The sequence below is a fragment of the Hemitrygon akajei genome, unplaced genomic scaffold (genome assembly GCF_048418815.1).
Source record: "Hemitrygon akajei unplaced genomic scaffold, sHemAka1.3 Scf000100, whole genome shotgun sequence".
Classification (NCBI taxonomy): Eukaryota; Metazoa; Chordata; class Chondrichthyes; order Myliobatiformes; family Dasyatidae; genus Hemitrygon; species Hemitrygon akajei.
The window spans coordinates 839124-865538 of NW_027331986.1; the positions used below are offsets into that span (position 1 = coordinate 839124).

The 26415-nt window shown below is 50.5% G+C and overlaps 1 protein-coding gene across 1 annotated transcript in view; it reads right to left on the reverse strand.

Annotated features, from left to right (window-relative positions):
- Nucleotides 1-1907: 1907 nt before the first annotated feature.
- Nucleotides 1908-26415, reverse strand: part of LOC140723104 (NACHT, LRR and PYD domains-containing protein 3-like) — a 60295-nt gene continuing 35787 nt past the window's right edge. The window contains exons 11-15 of the mRNA XM_073037729.1: nucleotides 8599-8685; nucleotides 3460-3630; nucleotides 2808-2978; nucleotides 2485-2652; nucleotides 1908-2320 (exon numbers count right to left, since the gene is read on the reverse strand). Of these exons, the coding sequence (XP_072893830.1) occupies nucleotides 2233-2320; nucleotides 2485-2652; nucleotides 2808-2978; nucleotides 3460-3630; nucleotides 8599-8685 (685 nt within the window). The 3' untranslated portion in view covers nucleotides 1908-2232. The remainder of the gene's footprint in view (nucleotides 2321-2484; nucleotides 2653-2807; nucleotides 2979-3459; nucleotides 3631-8598; nucleotides 8686-26415) is intronic.

Consider the following 26415-nt stretch of genomic DNA (forward strand, 5'->3'; position numbering starts at 1 on the left):
GTCCTTCGTAGAAAAGATTTTCCAGGTCAACGCCTTTGACCACAGGGCCATCAGGCAGTGGTCAGCACGTAATGTCCTGCAGGCACTGCAGGAGAAGGACATGATGGACACAGTGAGATGGTTCCCTGAGCAGACCATCCAGTTCATTTGGCAAAATGTCTCATAGCCAGACCTCACCAACAGGCAGCAAGACCTCGCCTGGCGGGCCGTGAGAGGGGCCCTCCCAGTCTGATCCCTCCTGTACACCCGGGACGTCGCCTCCACAACCTGCTGCCCACGGGAGGACTGCAGTGAGGAGGAGTCGGTGACCCACCTCTTTGCACACTGAGGGTTTGTGGAGAAGGGTGGAAGGGACGGTGTCGAGATTCATCCCCAGCAGCTGCGTGACAGAGGACTCTCTGATCTACGGGCTGTTCCCGGGGACGCACAAGGAGACCAACATCCGGTGCTGCTGGCAGATCATCAACTCGGTGAAGGTCCAGAAACTTGATGGTCTTCCAGCACACGGAGATGACCGTGGGGGAATGCTGCCGACTGGCACCTTCTCGGTTGCAGGAGTATGTGCTGAGGGACGCGCTGATACTTGGTGCAGTCACCACAAGGGCCCAGTGGGGAAGGACCACGGTTTAGGGTTCTTCTCCAGCAGCAGTGTGTGGGATTGGGTGGTGGGGAGTTCACCCCTCAACAATGGTGTGTAAAGATGAACCAACAGAGTGCCACATGAGTGGCTGAAAGTGTGGAAATGCATAGAAACATCTGTAAAGGACAGAGTCATCAAATGGTTTGTTGTAAATAATTTTATTTTTGAATACAGTATATCTTGATTTTAAAAAAATCTCACGCCACAGAACAGGAGAGGGCGAAATGGACAGCGCAGAGGAAGGCAAATTCACTCTCTGTCTGACGCTGTGAGTGTGTGATGGGACGGTGTGGAGGGAGATTTTCTCCTCGTCTCACCCCGGGAGTGTGTGATGGGACAGTGTGGAGGGAGATTCACTCTGTGTCTGACCCTGGGATTGTGTGATGGGACAGTGTGGAGGGAGATTCACTCTGTGTCTGACCCCGGGTGTGTGTGTGATGGGACGGTGTGGAGGGAGCTTCACTCTGTGTCTGACCCCGGGAGTGTGTGATGGGACAGTGTGGAGGGAGATTCACTCTGTGTCTGACCCCGGGAGTGTGTGATGGGACAGTGTGGAGGGAGCTTCACACCATGTCTGACCACGGGAGTGTGTGATGGGACAATGTGGAGAGACTTCACTCTGCCTTTAACGCTGGTATTTCATCCCCCATCCGTACTTGTACTTGGGACTTCATGGACACACCTCTATTATAGTCGATTTTATCTGATGCGGGGCAGTTAGCCACGATGTGGGTTGGGTGGAGATGAGATCCTGGGCACCCAGACTCTGCCAGTCCGACCTCCCTCAGCCTGGAGCTGAGACGCTACTGTGTCAGTGTGAGGAGCTCCGACCCACTGTTGCAGTGCACAGGGTGCGGGGGGCAGCAGAAACCTCAAATAAAACTCGAGTCCGGCACTAGGACAGGAAGTTACAGCGGTTTATTGATTTCATCATGACAAATGTAAATTAAACCATGTGTGAGCTGCTGACGTGCGGGAATAAATAAGCTGCTCCCGACTCATTCACAGTCACACACAATTAACTGACCGGCGACAACGAGTGACAGGTTGAATAATCAGTCCCGTTTCTCACCGTCACTCTGCATCGGGGAACCGATGATTATAAAATCACACTTCAGGGCCGTGTCCGGGATCACTGCAGATCCAGGGTCACTGCCGAGGGATTTGTCAATTTAACATCATTATATCGGCCAGACTACCGAATGCACCGTCCTCAGCAAAGGGAGCAAAAGGATTCTCTCCCGGGATCATCCCCCCCCCCCCCCCCCCCCACCCCGGGACACCGGTGTCCCAGACTGAGCCCCGGACCCCCGGGCTCTTCCTGTCCGGGTAATTCCCCGGGGTGTCACGTGGGGAGTATCGCGCACGCACATCCGGCGGAAGCTTCCCCGCCGGACAACAGGCGGAAACACGTCACTGCGGGACCGTTCAGAGCGACACACAGCGCGAAACCTGAGCCGGTTCCGTTAAAACCGTTGGGAATCAGCCCCGGCGCGCGGCCGTTAAAGGTAAGGGCGGGAGTTAAAGGGGAGGGCGGGGAGTCGGCCAAATGTCTCCATCCCGCGGGCGGGGATGTTCACACATTCAGATGTTCAGATCTCCACTCTCAGTCCGGGTCTGGGTTCCTGCAGAGATCTCAGTTCCTCCTTCCCGGTCTCACTGAACCGATTCCCCCGCAGCCTGAAACAGATGGGAGAATAAAGATGAAATAAACAGATTTCACAACAGTGTCAGTAACAGGCGACCGGGGTTAATGTTTCAACAACACTCACAGACAAATATCACCAGAAAACCCGCGGATCCGCTGATATTTTATCACATTGAACATTAACACAAACACTCACTGGATCCACTCCAGACTCGGGAGGGTCAGTATGAGGCGGCGGAGAGCGGGGACAGATCGGTCTGTCAGAGAGTTTAATCCCAGGTCCAGCTCCGTCAGTGATGGGTTTGTACTGAGAGCGGAGACGAGATCCTTGACACCAGAATCTGTGAGACCGACATTGTGCAGCCTGGAGATGAGAGAGAGTGAGGGTGAAGGACACAGAGAGACAGGAAATGGTACAAATCCCCAGTGTTTATCAGTAACACAATTACTGATCACATTAATGTTCAGTGTCAAACGCCCAGTGACTGTAAACACAATCTCCCACAGTCTGGTACTTACCCCAGTTTCTGTATTTTACACTCCGGGTTCCTCAGAGCCGCAGACACCAGTTTCACTCCTGAATCTCCCAGTTCATTACCACTCAGGTCCAGCTCCGTCAGTGATGGGTTTGTACTGAGAGCGGAGACGAGATCCTCGGCACCAGAATCTGTGAGACCGACATTCCTCAGCCTGGAGATGAGAGAGAGTGAGGGTGAAGGACACAGAGAGACAGGAGACGGTACAAATCCCCAGTGTTTATCAGTAACACAATTACTGATCACATTAATGTTCAGTGTCAGACACCCAGTGACTGTAAACACAATCTCCCACAGTCTGGTACTTACTCCAGTTTCTGTATTTTACACTCCGGGTTCCTCAGAGCCGCAGACACCAGTTTCACTCCTGAATCCCCCAGTTTATTCAAACTCAGGGCCAGCTCCATCAGTGATGGGTTTGTACTGAGAGCGGAGGCGAGATCCTCGGCACCAGAATCTGTGAGACCGACACGGTACAGCCTGGAGATGAGAGAGAGTGAGGGTGAAGGACACAGAGAGACAGGAGACGGTACAAATCCCCAGTGTTTATCAGTAACACAATTACTGATCACATTAATGTTCAGGCTCAGACACCCAGTGACTGTAAACACAATCTCCCACAGTCTGGTACTTACCGCAGTTTCTGTATTTTACACTCTGGGTTCCTCAGAGCCGCAGACACCAGTTTCACTCCTGAATCTCCCAGTTTATTATGACTCAGGTTCAGCTCCGTCAGTGATGGTTTTGTACTGAGAATGGAGGCGAGATCCTCGGCACCAGAATCTGTGAGACCGACACGGATCAGCCTGGAGATGAGAGAGAGTGAGGGTGAAGGACACAGAGAGACAGGAGACGGTACAAATCCCCAGTGTTTATCAGTAACACAATTACTGATCACATTAATGTTTAGTGTCAGACACCCAATGACTGTAAACACAATCTCCCACAGTCTGGTACTTTCTCCAGTTTCTGTATTTTACACTCCGGGTTCCTCAGAGCCGCAGACACCAGTTTCACTCCTGAATCTCCCAGTTTGTTATCACTCAGGTCCAGCTCCATCAGTGATGGGTTTGTACTGAGAGTGGAGGCGAGATCCTCGGCACCAGAATCTGTGAGACCGACACGGTACAGCCTGGAGATGAGAGAGAGTGAGGGTGAAGGACACAGAGAGACAGGAGACGGTACAGATCCCCAGTGTTTATCAGTAACACAATTACTGATTTTTTTTCTTCAGCACGACTGCGCAAGTCGGCCAGTGAGAAGAGCGAGAAGAGCTTAAAAGGAAAGACAGATTTACAGAGCGAGCGTCAGAGGAGCGGGAGACAGAGTAGGAAGGCTTTGGCTCAACGGGGCTTCGGTGATAAAGGGTCGAGGCGAGGTAGGTTATCTGTTTACAATACAGACAGAGAGTATGGGTGTGAGGCTGGTTTTCTGTGCTCGGTGTCAAATGTGGGAGATCCTGGAGACTCCCAGCCTCCTGGACGGCAACATCTGCACCCGGTGTGTCGAGCTGCAGCTCCTTAGGGACCGAGTTAGGGAACTGGAGATGCAGCTCGATGACCTTCGTCTGGTCAGGGAGAGCGAGGAGGTGATAGAGAGGAGTTACAGGCAGGTGGTCACACCGGGGCCATGGGAGACTGAAGAAATGGGTCACAGTGAGGAGAGGGAAGGGCAAGAGGCAGGTACTAGAGAGTACCCCTGTGGCTATTCCCCTTGACGATAAGTACCCCTGTTCGAGTACTGCCGGAGGGGGGTGGCCTACGGGGTTGGGGAGCATCAGTGTCAGTGTCTCTGGCACCGAGTCTGGCCCTGTGGCTCAGGAGGGCAGGAAAAGGAAGAGGAAGGCAGCAGAGATAGGGGACTATAGTCAGGGGGTCAGACAGATGATTCTGTGGTGGCAGGAAGGAAACTCGGATGGTAGTTTGCCTCATAGGTGCCAGGGTCTGGGATGTTTCTGATCACGTCCAAGATATCCTGCAGTGGGAGGGAGAACAGCCAGAGGTCGTGGTACATATTGGTACCAGTGACATAGGAAAAGGGAAGAGGTCCTGAAAGTAGACTACAGGGAGTTAGGAAGGAAGTTGAGAAGCAGGACCTCAGAGGTAGTGATCTTGGAATTACTGCCTGTGCCACGTGACAGTGAGAATAAGATTAGGATGAGGTGGAGGATAAACGCATTGACTGAGGGATTGGAGCAGGAGGCAGGGATTCAGATTTCTGGATCATTGGGACCTCTTTTGGGGCAGGAGTGACCTGTACAAAAAGGATGGGTTGCATTTGAATCCCTGGAGGACCAATATCCTGGCAGGGAGGTTTACTAAGGCTACTGGGGAGAGTTTAAACTAGAATTGCTGGGGGGAGGGATCCAAATTGATGTGATGGAGGAGAGGGAGGTTGGCTCACAAATAGAGAGAACTTGGAGACAGTGTGAAAGGGAGGATACGCAGGTGATAGAGAAGGGAGGCACTCAGTCCGATGGTTTGAGATGTGTCTATTTTAATGCAAGGAGTATGATGAATAAAACGGATGAGCTTAGAGCGTGGATCAGCTCTCAGAGATATGATGTGGTGGCCATTACAGAGACTAGGATGGTGCAGGGGCAGGAATGGCTACTTCACGTGCCAGGATTTAATTGTTTCAGAAAGGACAGGGAGGGAGGCAAAAGAGGTGGGGACGTGGCACTGTTGATCAGAGATAGTGTCACGGCTACAGAAAAGGAGGACACTACGGCATCTCTGGGTGGAAGTTAGGAACAGGAAGGGGTCAATAACACTACTGGGTGTTTTGTATAGACCACCCAACAGTAACAGGGACATCGAGGAGCAGATAGGGAGACAGATTCTGGAAAGGAGTTTTAATAACAGGGTTGGTGAGGTGTGAGATTCGAACTTGCCAAATATTGATTGGTATCTCCCTAGAGTGAGGAGTTTAGATGGAGTGGAGTTTGTTAGGTGTGTTCAGGAAGGTTTTCTGACACAATATGTAGATAAGCCTACAAGAGGAGAGGTTGTACTTGATCTGCTATTGGGAAATGAACCTGGTCAGGTGTCAGGTCTCTCAGTGGGAGAGCATTTTGGAGATAGTGATCACAATTTTGTCTCTTTTACCACACCTTTGGAGAGGTATGGGTCAGTTAAGTTAGGGAAACCTTTAATTGGAGTAAGGGGAACTATGGGGCTATCAGGTTGGAACTTGTAAGCATGAATTGGAAACAGATGTTGTCAGAGAATAGTACCGAAGCAATGTAGAAAATGTTCAAGGGATATTTACATGGGGTTCTGAGAAGGTGCGTTCCAGTGAGACATGGAAAGGATGGTAGGGGATAAGATCTGTGATGTACAAAGGCTGTTGTAAATCTAGTCAAGAAGAAAAGAAGAGCTTACAAAAGGTTCAAAAACGAGGTAGTGATATGAATCTGGAAGATTATAAGGCTAGCAGGAAGGAGCTTAAGAATGAAATCAGGAGAGCTGGAAGGGGCCATGAGAAGGCCTTGGCGGACAGGATTAAGGAAAACCCTAAAGCATTCTGCAAGTATGTGAAGAGCAAGAGGATAAGACGTGACAGAATAGGACCAATCAAGTGTGACAATGGAAAAGAGCGTATTGAACCGGAGGAAATAGCGGAGATATTTAATGAACCATTTGCTTCAGTATTCATGACGGAAAAGGATCTTGGCAATTGTAGGGATGACTTGCAGTGGACTGAAAAGCTTGAGAATGTAGATATTAAGAAATATGTGGTGGAGCTTTTGGAAAGCATCAAGTTGGATAAGTCACCGCGACCGGAAAAGGTGTACACCAGGCGACTGTTGGAAGCGAGGGAAGAGATTGCTGAGCCTCTGGCGATGATCTTTGCATCATCAATGAGGACATGAGAGGTTCCGGAGGATTGGAGGGTTGCGAATCTCGTTCACTTATTTAAGAAAGGGAGTAGGGTTAGCCCAGGAAATTATAGACCAGTGAGTCTTACTTCAGTGGTTGGTAAGTTGATGGAGAAGATCCTGAGAGGTAGGATTTATGAACATCTGGAGAGGCAAAATATGACTAGGAATAGTCAGCATGGCTTTGTCAAAGGCAGGTCATGCCTTACGAGTCTGAATGATTTTGTTGAGGATGTGACTAAACACATTGATGAAGGAAGGAAGAAGATGCAGTGTATATTGATTTCAGCAAGGCATTTGATAAGGTACACCATGCAAGACTTATTGAGAAAGTAAGGAGGCATGGGATCCAAGGGGACATTGCTTTGTGGATCCAGAACTGGCTTGCCCACAGAAGGCAAAGAGTGGTTGTAGACGGGTCATATTCTGCATGGAGGCCGGTGACCAGTGGAGTGCCTCAGGGATCTGTTCTGGGACCCCAAGTCTTTGTGATTTTTATAAATGACCTGGATGAGGAAGTGGAGGGATGGGTTAGTAAATATGATGATGACACAAAGCTTGGGGGTGTTGTGGATAGTGTGGAGGGCTGTCAGAGTTTACAATGGGACATTGTAGGATGCAAAACTGGGCTGAGAAGTGGCAGATGGAGTTCAACCCAAATAAGTGTGAAGTGGTTTACTTTGGTAGGTCAAATATGATGGCAGAATATAGTATTAATGGTAAAACTCTTAGCAGTGTGGAGGATCAGAGGGATCTTGGGGTCTGAGTACATAGGACACTCAAAGATGCTATGCAGGTTGACTCTGTAGTTAAAAGGGCGTACAGTGTATTGGCCTTCATCAGTTATGGGATTGAGTTTAAGAATCGAGAGGTAATGTTTAACAGTTGAGAGATTATGAGGGGGGATAGATCGAGTTGACGTGGATAGACTTTTTCCATTGAGAGTAGGGGAGATTCAAACAAAAGGACATGATTTGAGAGTTAGGGGGCAAAAGTTTAAGGGTAACACGAGGGGGAATTTCTTTACTCAGAGAGTGGTAGCTGTGTGGAGCGAGCTTCCAGTAGAAGTGGTAGAGGCAGGTTCGGTATTGTCATTTAAAGTAAAATTGGATAGGTATATGGACAGGAAAGGAATGGAGGGTTATGGGCTGAGTGCCGGTCAGTGGGACTAGGTGAGAGTAAGCGTTCGGCACAGACTAGGAGGGCCGAGATGGCCTGTTTCCATGCTGTAATTGTTATATGGTTATATGTTGCAGCTATACAGGACCCTGGTCAGACCCTACTTGGAATACTGTGCTCAATTCTGGTCGCCTCACTATAGGAAGGACATGGAAACCATAGAAAGGGTTCAGAGGAGATTTCCAAGGATGTTGCCTGGATTGGGGAGCATGCCTTATGAGAATAGGTTGAGTGAACTCGGCCTTTTCTCTTGGAGTGACGGAGATTGAGAGGTGATTTGATAGAGGTGTACAAGATAATGAGAAGTATTGATCATGTGGATAGTCAGAGGCTTTTCCCCAGGGCTGAAATGGCTAGCACGAGAGGGCATAGTTTTAAGGTGCTTGGAAGTAGGTACAGAGGAGATGTCAGGGATAAGTTTTTTTACACAGAGAGTGGTGAGTGCGTGGAACGGGCTGCTGGCGGCGGTGGTGGAGGCGGAAACGATCGGATCTTTAACCTCCAGGATGGCTACATGGAGCTTAGAAATATGGACGGCTATGGGTAAAACCGAGGTAATTCTAAAGTAGAAACATGTTCGGCACAGCGTTGTGGGCCGAAGGGCCTGTATTGTGCTGTAGGTTTTCTATGTTTCTTTGTTTCTAATGATCACATTAATGTTCAGTGTCAGACACCCAGTGACTGTAAACACAATCTCCCACAGTCTGGTACTTACCCCAGTTTCTGTATTTTACACTCCGGGTTCCTCAGAGTCGCAGACACCAGTTTCACTCCTGAATCTCCCAGGTCATTCCTCTCAAGTCTAAACACAAACAGACAGATGATGAACAAAGTGATTCAAACCGTGGGTCTGAGGGAATTTCTGTCTCTCGGATATTTCAGGAAACATTAAACCCTTCAGTAAATCGCTGATCGGAGTTCCCATCACTGCCAATGTCCCTCACTGACCAGCTCCAGCGTATTCACCAAATGTCGGTAATTTAGTCTGTCGGTGTGACCCTGTAAACTCCACATATTCTGTCCCATTCCCCGATGGCTAAACAAAATGTTCCTGACCGAAATGCAGAAATGTCATTGGGACACAGTGAAATAGACCCAACCGAGCCAAAGGGATGGGGACAAGAGATCCCACAGGAAGAGTGGGGGATGGGAACAGAGGCCCCACACAAGAAAGGGGGATGGGGAAGAGAGATCCCTCAGGAGGAAGGGGGATGGGGAAGAGAGATCCCACAGGAGGAAGGGGGAGGGGGAAGAGAGATCCCACAGGAGTTCGTTGGACGAGAGATCTGAAAGTAGGAAGGGGGATGGGGAAGAGAGATACCACAGGAGGAAGGGGGATGTGGTAGAGAGATCCCACAGGTGGAAGGGGGAAGGGGAAGTGATAGATCCCTGAAGAGGAAGGAAGATGTGGAAGGGAGACCCACAAGAAGGGTGGGGTATGACAACAGAAGCCCCACAGAAGAAAGGTGGATGGGGAATAGAGATCCCACAGGAGGAAGGGGGAAGGGGAAGAGAGATCCCACAGGAGGAGGGGGGATGGGGAAGTGAGATCCCACAGGAGGAAGGGGGACGGGGAAGAGAGATCCCACAGGAGGAAGGGGGAAGGGGAAGCGAGATCCCACAGGTGGAAGGGGGACGGGGACGGGACATCCCACAGGAGGAAGGGGGATGGGGAAGGGACATCGCACAGGAGGAAGGGGGAAGGGGAAGGGAGATCCCACAGGTGGATTGCTCCCCGTGCTATGTGCTAGTGTGGCTAGAAATAGGAAGATAATGCAGCTAAATATGTGGCTGAGGGGATGGTGCATGAGGGTGGGGTTCATGTTTCTGGACAATTGGGCTTTCTTCCAGGAGAGGTGCGACCAGTTCGAATTGGACAGTTTGCACCTGAACTGGAGGGGACTAACATCCTTGCCGGTAGGTTAGGCAAGTTCTGCTCAGGGGGTTTTAAACCAGATTGTAAGCGGAGGGTGCAGTGTGTTAGAGCTGATAGTGATGTGGAGGAGGATACGGGTCATGTGAGGACTGCTTGTATAGACAGATATCAAAGGTTTGTACGTGATAGAAATGTTCTCAGGTACATCTATTTCCATACGAGGAGTATTGTAGGTAAGGCAGATGAGTTTAGGTCGTGGATTGGCACATGATGATATCGACATCATTGCTATTAGTAAGACTTGGTTGCAGGAGGGGCAGGACTAATAACTATATAAACATATAACAATTACAGCACGGAAACAGGCCATTTCGGCCCTTCTAGTCCGTGCCGAATGCTTACACTCACCTAGTCCCACTGACCCGTACTCAGCCCATAACCCTCCATTCCTTTCCTGTCCATATACCTATCCAATTTTACTTTAAATGACAATACCGAACCTGCCTCTACCACTTCTACTGGAAGCTCATTCCACACAGCGACCACTCTCTGAGTAAAGAAATTACCCATCATATTACCCTTAAACGTTTGCCCCCTAACTCTCAACTGATGTCCTCTTGTTTGAATCTCCACTATTCTCAATGGAAAAAGCCTATCCACGTCAACTCTATCTATCCCCCTCATAAGTTTAAATACCTCTATCGTCCCCCCTCAACCTTCTATGCTCCAAAGAATAAAGACCTAACTTGTTCAATCTTTCTGTGTAACTTAGGTGCTGAAACCCAGGTAACATTCCAGTAAATCTCCTCGGTACTCTCTCTATTTTATTGACATCTTTCCTATAATTCGGTGACCAGAACTGTACACAATACTCCAAATTTGGCCTTACCAATGCCTTGTACAATTTTAACATTACATCCCAACTCCTATACTCAATGCTCTGATTTATAAAGGCCAACATACCAAAAGCTTTCTTCACCACACTATCCACATGAGATTCCACCTTCAGGGAACTATGCACCATTATTCCTAGATCACCCTGTTCTACTGCATTCTTCAATGCCCTACAATTTACCATGTATGTCCTATTTGGATTATTCCTACTAAAATGCAGTACCTCACACTTATCAGCATTAAACTCCATCTGCCATTGTTCAGCCCACTCCTCTAACTGTTCTAAATCTCTCTGCAAACTTTTAAAACCTACTTCATGATCCACAACGCCACCTACCTTAGTATCATCTGCATACTTACCAATCCAATTTACCACCCCATCATCCAGATCATTAATGTATATGAGAAACAACATTAGACCCAGTACAGATCCCTGAGGCCCACCACTAGTCACCAGCCTCCAACCTGACAGTTATCCACCACTACTCTCTGGCATCTCTCATCCAGACACTGTTGAATCCATTTTACTGCTTCAGTATTAATACCTAATGATCAAATCTTCCTAATTAACCTTCTGTGCGGAACCTTGTCAAGGGCCTTAATGAAGTCCATATAGACAACATCCACTGCTTTACCCTCGTCAACTTTACTTGTAACCTCTTCAAAAAATTCAATAAGGTATGTCAAACATGACCTTTCACGCACAAATCCATGATGACTGTTCCTAATCAGACCTTGTCTATCCAGATAATTATATATACCATCTCTAAGAATACCTTCCATTAATTTACCCACCACTGACGTCAAACTGGCAGGCCTATAATTGCTAGGTTTACTCTTAGAACCCTTTTTAAACAATGGAACCACATGAGCAATACGCCAATCCTTCGGCACCATCCCCGTTTCTAATAACATTTGAAATATTTCTGTCAGAGCCCCTGCTATTTCTACACTAACGTCCCTCATGGTCCTAGAGAATATCCTGTCAGGATCCGGAGATTTATCCACTTTTATATTCCTTAAAAGCGCCAGCTTCATGTTCCGGCGTTCCGTTGTTTCAGACGTGACAGGGGTGAAGGATGAAAGGGGGAGGAGTGGCATTACCAGTCAGGGGAATCTCACAGCTGTGCGTAGATGGGACAGCCCGTAGGGCTCGTCTACAGAGGCCATATGGGTGGAGCTGAGGAACGGGAAAGGTGCGACCACACGAATAGGGTTGTATTATAGACCGCCCAATAGGCAGAGAGAATCGGAGGAGCAAATCTGTAGAGAGTTAGCAGACCGATGTAAGAAACAGAAAGTTGTAATCATAGAGGATTTTAAATTTCCACATATTGACGGGGACGCCCACTCTGAGAAAGGGTTAGATGGTGTGGAGTTTGTCAAATGTGTTCAGGAAAGTTTTCTAAATCAATATATTGAGGTACCAACGAGAGAGGGTGCAGTACCTGATCTCCTATTAGCGAACCAGACAGGTCAGGTGACAGAAGTATGTGTAAGCAAACATTTTGGGTCCAGTGACCATAATGTCATTAGGTTCAAGATAATTATGGATAAGGATAGGACTGGTCCACCAGTTAAGGTTCTGAATTGGTAAGGGCCAATTTTGTGGAAATGAGAGAGGATCTGGGAAAAGTGGATTGGGATAAGTTGTTTTCTGGCAAGGATGTGTTCAGTCAGTGGAACACCTTCAAGGGTGAAATTTTGAGACTGCAGAGTTTGCATGTTCCTGCCAGGATTAAAGGCAAAGTTAACAGGCCTAGGGAACCTTGGTTTTCGAGGGATATTGGCGATCTGGTTAAGTAGGTGTTTAGCAGGTGTAGGCAACAAGGAAGAAATTAGATACTTGAAGAGTATAGAAAATGTAAGGGAATACTAAAGGAGGAAATCAGGAAGGCAAAAAGAAGACATGAGGTTGCTTTGGCAGGTAATGTGAAGGTAAACCAGAAGGGTTCCTACAAGTATATTGAGAGTAAAAGGATAGTAAAGGACAAAATTGGTCACCTAGAAGATCAGAGTGGTCGTCTATGTGTGGAGCCTCACGAGATGGGGGAGGTCTTAAACAGGTTTTTTGCATCAGTGTTTACACAGGAAACTGGCATAGCGGATATGGAATTAAGGCAAACAAACAGTAGTGTCATGGAACATATAGAGATTAAAGAGGAGGAGCTGCTTGCTGCCTTACAGTGAATAAAGGTAGATAAGTCCCCCGGGGCCTGACATATTTCCTCGGACCTTGAGAGAGACTAGTGTAGAAATTGCAGGGGCCCTGGCAGAAATATTTAAAATGTCCTCAGCCACGGGTGCAGTGCCGGAGGATTGGAGGGTAGTTCATGTTGTTCCGTTGTTTGAAAAAGGCTCCAAAAGTACACCAGGTAATTACAGGCCAGTGTGCCTGACATCAGTAGTAGGTAAATTATCAGAAGGTGTTCTGAGAGATCGGATATACAAGGATTTGGACAACCAAGGGCTGATTAAAGATAGTCAACATGGCTTTGTGTGTGGTAGATCATGTTTAATGAATCTTGTAGTGTTTTTCGAGGAGGTTACCAAAAATGCATATGAAGGAAAGGCTGTGGATGTTGTCTGCATGAACTTTAGTAAAGCCTTTGACAAGGTCCCACGTAAGAGGTTAGTTCAGAAAGTTCAGACACTAGGTATCCATGGAGAGGTTGTAAACTGGATTCGAATTGGCTGTGTGGGAGAAGACAGAGAGTGGTAGTGGATGATTGCTTCTCAGACCGGAGACCTGTGACTAGTGCTATGCCTCAGGGATCTGTGCTGGGACCATTGTTGTTTGTTGTCTATATCAATGATGTAGATGATAATTTGATAAATTGGATCAGCAGGTTTGTGGATGACACTAAGATAGAGGCGTTGTGGACAGCGAGGAAGGCTTTCAAAGCTTGCAGAGGGATCTGGACCAACTGGAAAAATGGGCCAGAAAATGGCAGATGGAATTTAATGCAGACAAGTGTGAGGTGTTCCATTTTGGAAGGACAAATCAAGGTAGGACATAGACAATAACGGTAGGGCACTGAAGAGTGCGGAGGAACAGAGGGATCTGGGGGTTCAGATACATAAGCCCCTGAAAGTGGCGTCACTGGTGGACAGGGTTGTAAAAAAGGCTTTTGGCATCCTGGCATTCATAAATCAAAGTACTGGGTATAGGAGTTGGAATATTATGGTGAGGTTGTATAAGGCATTGGTGAGGCCAAATTTGGAGTATTGTGTGCAGCTCTGATCACCGAACTGTAGGAAGGATATCAGTAAGTTTGAAAAAGTGCAGAGAAGACTTACTAGGATGTTGCTGGGTGTGCAGGAGTTGAGTTACAAGGAAAGATTGAACAGGTTAGGACTTTATTCCTTGGAGCGTAGAAGAATGAGGGGAGATTTGATAGAGGTTTACAAAATTATGAGGGTATAGACAGGGTAAATGCGAATAGGCATAGATTAGGAGAGATACAAATGAGAAGACATGGCTTCAGTGTGAAAGGGGAAAGGTTTAGGGGGAGCATTAGGAGGAACTTCTTCACTCAGAGGGTGGTGAGAGTGTGGAACGAGCTGCCATCTGATTTGGAAAATATGGACTCACTCTTAAGCTTTAAGAATAAATTGGATAGATACATGAATGGGAGAGGACTGGAGGGTTATGGACTGGGTGCAGGTCAATGGGACTAGCGGAATAAGGTTTTGGTACAGACTAGAAGGACTGAATGGCTTGTTTTCTGTGCTGTAGTGGTCTATGATTTTATGATTCTATGGGGAGGAGAGTTCCCACAGGCGAAATGGGGATGGGAAAGAGAGATCACAAAGGAGGAAGGGGATGGGGAAGTGAGATCCCACAGGAGGAAGAGGGATGGGGAAGAGAGAACCCACGGGAGGAAGGGGGATGGGGAAGAGAGACCTCACAGGATGAAGGGGGATGGGGAAGAGAGACCCCACAAGAGGAAGGGGGATGGGGAAAAGTGATCCCACCGCAGGAAGGGGGATGGGGAAGAGAGATCCCACAGGAGGAAGGTGGATGGGGAAGAGAGACCCTACAGGAGGAAGGGGGATGGGGAAAAGCGATCCCACCGGAGGAAGGGGGATGGGGAAGAGAGAACCCACGGGAGGAAGGGGGATGGGGAAAAGCGATCCCACCGGAGGAAGGGGGATGGGGAAGAGAGATACCACAGGAAGAAGGGGGATGGGGAAGAGAGACCCCACCGGAGGAAAGGGGATGGGGAAGAGAGACCCCACAGGAGTAAGGGGGATGGGGAAGAGAGATCTCACAGGAGGGAGATGGGGAAGGGATGTCCCACAGGAGGATGTGGGAAGGGGAAGAGAGATCCCACAGGAGGAAGGGGGATGGGGAAGAGAGATCCCACAGGAGGAAGGGGAATGGGGAAGAGAGATCCCACAGGAGGAAGGGGGATGGGGAAGAGAGACCCCACAGGAGGAAGGGGGATGGGGAAGAGAGACCCCACAGGAGGAAGGGGGATGGGGAAAAGAGACCCCACCGGAGGAAAGGGGATGGGGAAGAGAGACCCCACAGGAGTAAGGGGGATGGGGAAGAGAGATCTCACAGGAGGGAGATGGGGAAGGGATGTCCCACAGGAGGATGTGGGAAGGGGAAGAGAGAACTCGCAGGGTGAAAGGGGATGGGGAAAAGCGATCCCACCGGAGGAAGGGGGATGGGGAAGAGAGATCCCACAGGAGGAAGGGGGATGGGGAAGAGAGATCTCACAGGAGGGAGATGGGGAAGGGATGTCCCACAGGAGGATGTGGGAAGGGGAAGAGAGAACTCGCAGGGTGAAAGGGGATGGGGAAGAGAGATCCCACAGGAGGAAGGGGGATGGGGAAGAGAGACCCCACAGGAGGAACGGGAATGGGGAAAAGCGATCCCACCGGAGGAATGGGGATGGGGAAGAGAGATCTCACAGGAGGGAGATGGGGAAGGGATGTCCCACAGGAGGATGTGGGAAGGGGAAGAGAGATCCCACAGGAGGAAGGGGGATGGCGAAGAGAGATCCCACAGGAAGAAGGGGATGGTGAAGTGAGGTCCCATGGGAGGAAGGGGAGAGAAGAGAGAGGGATTAAACAGGATGAAGGGGGAAGGGGTTGAGAGATCGGCCAGGAGGAGGGATGTGGAAGAGATGTCCCGCAGGAGGAGGGGGGTGTGAAAGAGAGATCCCACAGGATGAAGGGGGATGGGGATTAGGGAAACCACAGGAGGAAGGGGGATGGGGAAGAGAGATCCCACAGGAGGAAGGGGGATGGGGAAGAGAGATCCCACAGGAGGAAGGGGATGGCGAAGAGAGATCCCACAGGAGGAAGGGGGACGGGGAAGAGAGATCCCATGGGTGGAAGGGGGAAGGAGAAAGAGGGATTAACCAGGATGAAGGGGGATGGGGTTGAGAGATCGGCCAGGAGGAGGAGGGATGTGGAAGACAGTTCCCACAGGAGGATGTGGGATTGGGAAGAGAAATCTCACAGGAGGAAGGGGGATGGGGAAGAGAAATTACACAGGACAATGGGGCATGCCAAAGAGCGATCCGACAGGAAGTGGCAGGTATTCGAAACAAGGCCCTACAGGAGTAAGGGGATGGGGAAGAGAGTTCCCAGAGGAGGAAAGGGGATGGCTAAAAGAGATCTCAGAGGAGGAAGGGGGATGAGGAAGGAAGATCCCACAGGTGGATGGGGGATGGGGAAGAGACATTCCTCAGGAGGAATGGGGATGGGGAAGAGAGATCCCACAGGAGGAAGGGGGATGGGGAAGAGAGATCCCACAGGAGGAAGGGGGACGGGGAAGAGAGATCCCACAGGAGGAAGCGGGATGGGGAAGAGAGATCCGACAGGAGGAAAGGGGATGGGGAAGAGAGATCCCACAGGAGGAAGGGGGATGGGGAAAAGAGATCCCAGAGGAGGAAGGGGGATGGGGAAAAGAGATCCCACAGGAGGAAGGGGGATGAGGAAGGAAGATCCCACAGGTGGATGGGGGATGGGGAAGAGAGATCCCACAGCAGGATGTTGATGGGGAGCAGAGAGTGCACAGGTGGAAGGGGATGGGGAATAGAGATCCCACAGAAGTAAGGGGATTGGGGAGAAAGATGGTGGGGAGGAGATATCCCACAGTTGGAAGGAGAATGGGGAAGAGAGATCTGACAGGAGGATGTGGGATGGGGTTGTGAGATACATGTGGAGGGACAAGACAGATCCCACAGGAAGAGGGGGCATTATGATGACCCACAGGAGGAAATGGGATGGGGAAGAGCAATCCCTCGGAAGGAAGGGGGGTGGTGACAATAGATCCCACAGAAGGAATGGGAATGGGGAATACAGATCCCATAGCATGATCAGGCATGGGGACGAGAGATGAGACAGGAGGAAGTGGGTGGGGAAGCGAGATCATACAGGAGGTTGGGGGATGAGTAGGAGAGATCCCATAGGAGGAAGAGTGATGGGGAACATAAATGCCACGGGAGGAAGGGGGACGGGGAAGAGAGATCCCATCCGATGTAGGGGATTGGGAAGAGAGATCCCACAGAACGAAGGGGGATGGGGAAGAGAGATCCCACAGAATGAAGGGGGATGGGGAAGAGAGATCCCACAAGAGGATGGGGAATGGGGAAGAGAGATGTATAGGAGGAAGGGAAATGGCGAAGCAAGATCCCGTAAGAAGTGGAGGGATGGAAACAGAACCCCCACGGGGGTCAGGTGGATGGGGAAGAGAGATCCCACTGTATGAAATGATATATTGAAGAGAGATCCCACAGGAAGAAAGGGGTGGGGAGTTTAAATCCCACAGGAGGAAGGGAGTTGGGGAAGACAGATCCAACAGATGGAAGTGGGATGGGAACAGAGGCCCCAGAGGGTGAAAGGGGATGCGGAAGAGAGATCCCACAGGAGCATGAGGGGTGGAGAAGAGAGATTCCACTGTAGGAATGGGGATGGGGAAGAGAGATTCATCAGGAGGAAGGGAGCTGGTGATGAGAGATCCCACAGGAGGAAGTTGTATAGGGAACAGAGAGCCCACAGGAGAAAGGGAGATGGGTAGAGAGATCTCACAGCAGGAAGAGGGATGGGGAAGGGAGAGCCCACAGGAGAAAGGGAGATGGGTAGAGAGATCTCACAGCAGGAAGAGGGATGGGGAAGGGAGATCCCACAGGCGGGATGGGAGTGTGGAAGAGAGATCCCACAAGCAGGATGAGGCATGGGGAAGAGAGATCCCACAGGAGGAAGGGGGATGGGGAAGAGAGATCCCACAGGAGGAAGTGGGATGGGGAAGAGAGATCCCACAGGAGGAAGGGGATATAGAGAGAGATTAAACAGGATGACGCGGGAAGGGGTTGAGAGATTGGCTAGGAGGAGGAGGGATGTGGAAGAGAGTTCCCACAGGAGGATGTGGGATTGGGAAGAGAAATCTCACAGGAGGAAGGGGGTTGGGGAAGTGAAATTCCACAGGACAATGGGGCATGCCAAAGAGAGATCTGACAGGAAGAAGTCGGTGGGGGAGAGAGATCCCACAGGAGGAAGGTGTATGGAGAAGAGACATCCCACAGCAGGAAGGGGGATGGGGATGAGAGATCCCACAGCAGGACGTAATGCGGAAGGGAGATCCCACAGAAGGAAGGGGGATGGGGAAGAGGGATCCCACGGCAGGAAGGGGGATGGGGATGAGAGATCCCACAGAAGGAAGCGGGATGGGGAAGAGAGATCCAACAGGAGGAAGGGGGATGGGGAATAGAGATCCAACAGAAGGAAGGGGGATGGGGGAGAGAGATCCCACACGAGGAAGCGGGATGCTGAGGAGAGATCCAACAGCAGGAAGGTGGAGTGGGAACAGAGAGCCCAGAGGATGAAAGGGGGATGGAAAAGTGAGATCCCACAGGTGGATTGCTACCCGTGCCACGTGCTAGTGAGGCTAGAAATAGGAAGATAATGCAGCTAAATACGTGGCTGAGGGGATGGTGCATGAGGGTGGGGTTCATGTTTCTGGACAATTGGGCTTTCTTCCAGGGGAGGTGGGACCAGTTCGAATTGGGCAGTTTGTACCTGAACTGGAGGGGACTAACATCCTAGCCGTTAGGTTAGCAAGTTCTGCTCCGGGGGTTTTAAACTAGTTTGCAGGGGGAGGGGGCAGAGTGTTAGAGCAGATAGTGAGCTGGAGGAGGATAAGGGTCATGCGAGGACTGCTTGTATAGACAGATATCAATGGTTTGTACGTGATAGAAATGTTCTCAGGTACATCTATTTTGATGCAAGGAGTATTGTAGGTAAGGCAGATGAGTTTAGGGCGTGGATTGGCACATGATGATATCGACATTATTGCTATTAGTAAGACTTGGTTTGCAGGAGTGGCAGGGCTGGCAGCTTCATGTTCTGGGTTTCCGTTGTTTCAGAGGTGATAGGGCAGAGGGATGAAAGGGGGAGAAGTGGCATTACCAGTCAGGGAGAATATCACAGCTGTGCGTAGATGGGACAGCCCGGAGGAGTCGTCTACAGAGGCCGTATGGGTGGAGCTGAGGAACGGGAAAGGTGTGACCACACTAATAGGGTTGTATTATAGACCGCCCAATAGTCACAGAGAATTGGAGGAGCAAATCTGTAGAGAGTTAGCAGACCAATGTAAGAAACAGAAAGTTGTAATCGTAGGGGATTTTAACTTTCCACATATTGACGGGGACGCCCACTCTGAGAAAGGGTTAGATGGCGTGGAGTTTGTCAAATGTGTTCAGGAAAGTTTTCTAAATCAATATATTGAGGTACCAACGAGAGAGGGTGCAGTACCTGATCCCCTATTAGGGAACCAGACAGGTCAGGTGACAGAAGTATATGTAAGCAAACATTTTGGGTCAGTGACCATAATGTCATTAGTTTCAAGATAATTATGGATAAGGATAGGACTCATCCACCAGTTAAGGTTCTGAATTGGAGAAGGACCAATTTTGTGGAAAAGAGGGAGGATATGGGAAGTGTGGATTGGGTTAAGTTGTTTTCTGGCAAGGATGTGTTTAGTAAGTGGAACGCCTTCAAGGGTGAAATTTTGAGAGTGCAGAGTTTGCATGTTCCTGCCAGGATTAAAGGCAAAGTTAACATGCATAGGGAGCGTTGGTTTACAAGTGATATTGGTGATCTGGTTAAGTAGGTGTTTAGCAGGTATAGGCCACAAGGAACAAATGAGGTACTTGAAGAGTATAGAAAATGTAAGCGAATACTAAAGAAGGAAATCAGGAAGGCAAAAAGGAGACATGAGGTTGCTTTGGCAGATCATGTGAAGGTAAACCCAAAGGGTTTCTACAAGTATATTGAGAGTAAAAGGATAGTAAAGGACAAAATTGGTCCCCTAGAAGATCAGAGTGGTCGTCTATGTGTGAAGCCTCACGAGATGGGGGAGATCTTAAACTGGTTTTTTGCATCAGTGTTTACTCAGGAAACTGGCATAGCGGATATGGAATTAAGGCAAACAAACAGTAGTGTCATGGAACATATAGAGATTAAAGAGGAGGTGTTGCTTGCTGCCTTACAGTGAATATAGGTAGATAAATCCCCCGGGCCTGACATGATATTTCCTCGGACCTTGTGAGAGACTAGTGTAGAAATTGCAGGGGCCCTGGCAGAAATATTTAAAATGTCCTCAGCCACGGGTGCGGTGCCAGAGGATTGGACGGTAGCTCATGTAGTTCCGTTGTTTGAAAAAGGCTCCAAAAGTACACCAGGTAATTACAGGCCAGTGAGCCTGACATCAGTAGTAGGTAAATTATCAGAAGGTGTTCGGAGAGATCGGATATACAAGGATTTGGACAACCAAGGGCTGATTAAAGATAGTCAACATGGCTTTGTGTGTGGTAGATCATGTTTAATGAATCTTGTAGTGTTTTTCGAGGAGGTTACAAAGAATGCATATGAAGGAAAGGCTGTGGATGTTGTCTGCATGAACTTTAGTAAGGCCTTTGACAAGGTCCCACGTAAGAGGTTAGTTCAGAAAGTTCAGACACTAGGTATCCATGGAGAGGTTGTAAACTGGATTCGAATTGGCTGTGTGGGAGAAGACAGAGAGTGGTAGTGGATGATTGCTTCTCAGACTGGAGACCTGTGACTAGTGGTATGCCTCAGGGATCTGTGCTGGGACCATTGTTGTTTGTTGTCTATATCAATGATGTAGATGATAATTTGATAAATTGGATCAGCAGGTTTGTGGATGACACTAAGATGGATGCGTTGTGGACAGCGAGGAAGGCTTTCAAAGCTTGCAGAGGGATCTGGACCAACTGGAAAAATGGGCCAGAAAATGGCAGATGGAATTTAATGCAGACAAGTGTGAGGTGTTCCATTTTGGAAGGACAAATCAAGGTACGACATACACAATAACGGTAGGGCACTGAAGAGTGCGGAGGAACAGAGGGATCTGGGGGTTCAGATACATAAGCACCTGAAAGTGGCGTCACAGGTGGACAGGGTTGTAAAAAAGGCTTTTGGCATCCTGGCATTCATAAATCAAAGTACTGAGTATAGGAGTTGGAATATTATGGTGAGGTTGTATAAGGCATTGGTGAGGCCAAATTTGGAGTATTGTGTGCAGCTCTGATCACCGAACTGTAGGAAGGATATCAGTAAGTTTGAAAAAGTGCAGAGAAGACTTACTAGGATGTTGCTGGGTGTGCAGGAGTTGAGTTACAAGGAAAGATTGAACAGGTTAGGACTTTATTCCTTGGAGCGTAGAAGAATGAGGGGAGATTTGATAGAGGTTTACAAAATTATGAGGGTATAGACAGGGTAAATGCGAATAGGCATAGATTAGGAGAGATACAAATGAGAAGACATGGCTTCAGTGTGAAAGGGGAAAGGTTTAGGGGGAGCATTAGGAGGAACTTCTTCACTCAGAGGGTGGTGAGAGTGTGGAACGAGCTGCCATCTGATTTGAAAAATATGGACTCACTCTTAAGCTTTAAGAATAAATTGGATAGATACATGGATGGGAGAGGACTGGAGGGTTATGGACTGGGTGCAGGTCAATGGGACTAGCGGAATAAGGTTTTGGTACAGACTAGAAGGACTGAATGGCTTGTTTTCTGTGCTGTAGTGGTCTATGATTTTATGATTCTATGGGGAGGAGAGTTCCCACAGGCGAAATGGGGATGGGAAAGAGAGATCACAAAGGGGTAAGGGGATGGGGAAGTGAGATCCCACAGGACGAAGAGGGATGAGGAAGAGAGATCCCACAGGAGGAAGAGGGATGGGGAAGAGAGAACCCACGGGAGGAAGGGGGATGGGGAAAAGCGATCCCACCGGAGGAAGGGGGATGGGGAAGAGAGATCCCACCGGAGGAAGGGGAATGGGGAAGAGAGATCCCACAGGAGGAAGGGGGATGGGGAAGAGAAATCCCATAGGAGGAAGGGGGATGGGGAAGAGAGATCCCACAGGAGGAAGGGGGATGGGGAAGAGAGACCTCACAGGATGAAGGGGGATGGGGAAGAGAGACCCCACAAGAAGAAGGGGGATGGGGAAAAGTGATCTCACCGCAGGAAGGGGGATGGGGAAGAGAGATCCCACAGGAGGGAGGGGGATGGGGAAGAGAGACCCCACAGGAGGAAGGGGGATGGGGAAAAGCGATCCCACCGGAGGAAGGGGGATGGGGAAGAGAGACCCCACAGGAGAAAGGGGGATGGGGAAGAGAGATCTCACAGGAGGGAGATGGGGAAGGGATGTCCCACAGGAGGATGTGGGAAGGGGAAGAGAGAACTCACACGGTGAAAGGGGATGGGGAAGAGAGATCCCACAGGAGGAAGGGGGATGGGGAAGAGAGACCCCACAGGAGGAAGGGGGATGGGGGAAAGAGATCCCACAGGAGGAAGGGGGATGGGGAAGAGAGATCCCACAGGAGGAAGGGGGATGGGGAAGAGAGACTTCACAGGATGAAGGGGGATGGGGAAGAGAGACCCCACAGGAGGAAGGGGGATGGGGAAGAGAGACCCCACAGGAGGAAGGGGGATGGGGAAAAGCGATCCCTCCGGAGGAAGGGGGATGGGGAAAAGCGATCCCACCGGAGGAAGGGGGATGGGGAAGAGAGATCCCACAGGAGGAAGGGGGATGGGGAAGAGAGACCCCACAGGAGGAAGGGGGATGGGGAAGAGAGACCCCACAGGAGGAAGGGGGATGGGGAAAAACGATCCCACCGGAGGAAAGGGGATGGGGAAGAGAGACCCCACCGGAGGAAAGGGGATGGGGAAGAGAGACCCCACAGGAGTAAGGGGTATGGGGAAGAGAGATCTCACAGGAGGGAGATGGGAAAGGGATGTCCCACTGGAGGATGTGGGAAGGGGAAGAGAGAACTCGCAGGGTGAAAGGGGATGGGGAAGAGAGATCCCACAGGAGGAAGGGGGATGGGGAAGAGAGACCCCACAGGAGGAACGGGGATGGGGAAAAGCGATCCCACCGGAGGAAGGGGGATGGGGAAGAGAGATCCCACAGGAGGAAGGGGGATGGGGAAGAGAGACCCCACCGGAGGAAAGGGGATGGGGAAGAGAGACCCCACAGGAGTAAGGGGGATGAGGAAGAGAGATCTCACAGGAGGGAGATGGGGAAGGGTTTTTCCCACAGGAGGATGTGGGAAGGGGAAGAGAGATCACACAGGAGGAAGGGGGATGGCGAAGAGAGATCCCACAGGAAGAAATGGATGGTGAAGGGAGGTTCCATGGGAGGAAGGGGAGGGAAGAGAGAGGGATCCCACAGGAGGAAGGGGGATGGGGAAGAGAGATCCCACAGAAGGAAGGGGGATGGGGAAGAGAGACCTCACAGGATGAAGGGGGATGGGGAAGAGAGACCCCACAAGAGGAAGGGGGATGGGGAAAAGTGATCCCACCGCAGGAAGGGGGATGGGGAAGAGAGATCCCACCGGTGGAAGGGGGATGGGGAAGAGAGATCCCACAGGAGGAAGGGGGATGGGGAAGAGAGACCCCACAGGAGGAAGGGGGATGGGGAAGAGAGACCCCACAGGAGGAAGGGGGATGGGGAAGAGAGATCCCACAGGAGGAAGGGGGATGGGGAAGAGAGACCCCACAGAAGGAAGGGGGATGGGGAAAAGCGATCCCACCGGAGGAAGGGGTTTGGGGAATAGAGATCCCACAGGAGGAAGGGGGATGGGGAAGAGAGATCCCACAGGAGGAAGGGGGATGGGGAAGAGAGATCCCACAGGAGGAAGGGGGATGGCGAAGAGAGATCCCACAGGAAGAAGGGGATGGTGAAGGGAGGTCCCATGGGAGGAAGGGGAGAGAAGAGAGAGGGATTAAACAGGATGAAGGGGGAAGGGGTTGAGAGATTGGCCAGGAGGAGGGATGTGGAAGAGATTTCCCGCAGGAGGAGGGGTGTGTGAAAGAGAGATCCCACAAGATGAAGGGGGATGGGGATTGGGGAAACCACAGGAGGAAGGGGGATGGGGAAGAGAGATCCCATGGGAGGAAGGGGGATGGAGAGAGAGGGATTAACCAGGATGAAGGGGGATGGGGTTGAGAGATCGGCCAGGAGGAGGAGGGATGTGGAAGACAGTTCCCACAGGAGGATGTGGGATTGGGAAGAGAAATCTCACAGGAGGAAGGGGGATGGGGAAGAGAAATTACACAGGACAATGGGGAATGCCAAAGAGAGATCTAACAGGAAGAAGTCGATGGGGGAGAGAGATCCCACAGGAGGAAGGAGTATGGAGAAGAGACATCCCACAGCAGGAAGGGGGATGGGGATGAGAGATCCCACAGCAGGACGGAATGGGGAAGGGCGATCCCACAGAAGGAAGGGGGATGGGGAAGAGGGATCCCACAGGAGGAAGGGGGATGTTGGTAGAGAGATCCCACAGGAGGAAGGGGGATGGGGAAGAGAGTTCCCAGAGGAGGAAAGGGGATGGGGAAAAGAGATCTCACAGGAGGAAGGGGGATGAGGAAGGAAGATCCCTCAGGTGGATGGGGAATGGGGAATAGACATTCCTCAGGAGGGAGGGGGTTGGGGAAGAGAGATCCCACAGGAGGAAGCGGGATGGGGAAGAGAGATCCCTCAGGAGGAAAGGGGATGGGGAAGAGAGATCCCACAGGAGGAAGGGGGATGAGGAAAAGAGATCCCAGAGGAGGAAGGGGGACGGAGAAAAGAGATCCCACAGGAGGAAGGGGGATGAGGAAGGAAGATCCCACAGGTGGATGGGGGATGGGGAAGAGAGATCCCACAGCAGGATGTTGATGGGGAGCAGAGAGTGCACAGGTGGAAGGGGATGGGGAATAGATATCCCACAGAAGTAAGGGGATTGGGGAGAAAGATGGTGGGGAGGAGATATCCCACAGTTGGAAGGAGAATGGGAAAGAGAGATCTGACAGGAGGATGTGGGATGGGGAAGAGAGATACATGTGGAGGGACAAGACAGATCCCACAGGAAGAGGGGGCATTATGATGACCCACAGGAGGAAATGGGATGGGGAAGAGCAATCCCTCGGAAGGAAGGGGGGTGGTGACAATAGATCCCACAGAAGGAATGGGAATGGGGAATACAGATCCCATAGGATGATCAGGCATGGGGACGAGAGATGAGACAGGAGGAAGTGGGTGGGGAAGCGAGATCATACAGGAGGTTGGGGGATGAGTAGGAGAATCCCATAGGAGGAAGAGTGATGGGGAAAATAAATGCCACGGGAGGAAGGGGGACGGGGAAGAGAGATCCCATCCGATGTAGGGGATTGGGAAGAGAGATCCCACAGAACGAAGGTGGATGGGAAGAGAGATCCCACAGAACGAAGGGGGATGTGAAAGAGAGATCCCACAAGGGGATGGGGAATGGGGAAGAGAGATGTATAGGAGGAAGGGAAATGGCGAAGCAAGATCCCGTAAGAAGTGGAGGGATGGAAACAGAGCCCCCACGGGGGTCAGGTGGATGGGGAAGAGAGATCCCACTGTATGAAATGGGATATTGAAGCGAGATCCCACAGGAAGAAAGGGGTGGGGAGTTTAAATCCCACAGGAGGAAGGGAGTTGGGGAAGACAGATCCAACAGATGGAAGTGGGATGGGAACAGAGGCCCCAGAGTGTGGAGAAGAGAGATTCCACTGTAGGAATGGGGATGGGGAAGAGAGATTCATCAGGAGGAAGGGAGCTGGTGATGAGTGATCCCACAGGAGGAAGGTGTATAGGGAACAGAGAGCCCACAGGAGGAAGGGAGATGGGTAGAGAGATCTCACAGCAGGAAGAGGGATGGGGAAGGGAGATCCCACAGGCGGCATGGGAGTGTGGAAGAGAGATCCCACAAGCAGGATGAGGCATGGGGAAGACAGATCCCACAGGAGGAAGGGGGATGGGGAAGAGAGATCCCACAGGAGGAAGGGGGATGGGGTAGAGAGATCCCACAGGAGGAAGGGGGATGGGGAAGAGAGATCCCACAGGAGGAAGGGGGATGGGGTAGAGAGATCCCACCGGAGGAAGGGGGATGGGGTAGAGAGATCCCACAGGAGGAAGGGGGATGGGGAAGAGAGATCCCACAGGAGGAAGGGGATATAGAGAGAGATTAAACAGGATGACCCGGGAAGGGGTTGAGAGATTGGCTAGGAGGAGGAGGGATGTGGAAGAGAGTTCCCACAGGAGGATGTGGGATTGGGAAGAGAAATCTCACAGGAGGAAGGGGGTTGGGGAAGTGAAATTCCACCGGACAATGGGGAATGCCAAAGAGAGATCTGACAGGAAGAAGTCGATGGGGGAGAGAGATCCCACAGGAGGAAGGTGTATGGAGAAGAGACATCCCACAGCAGGAAG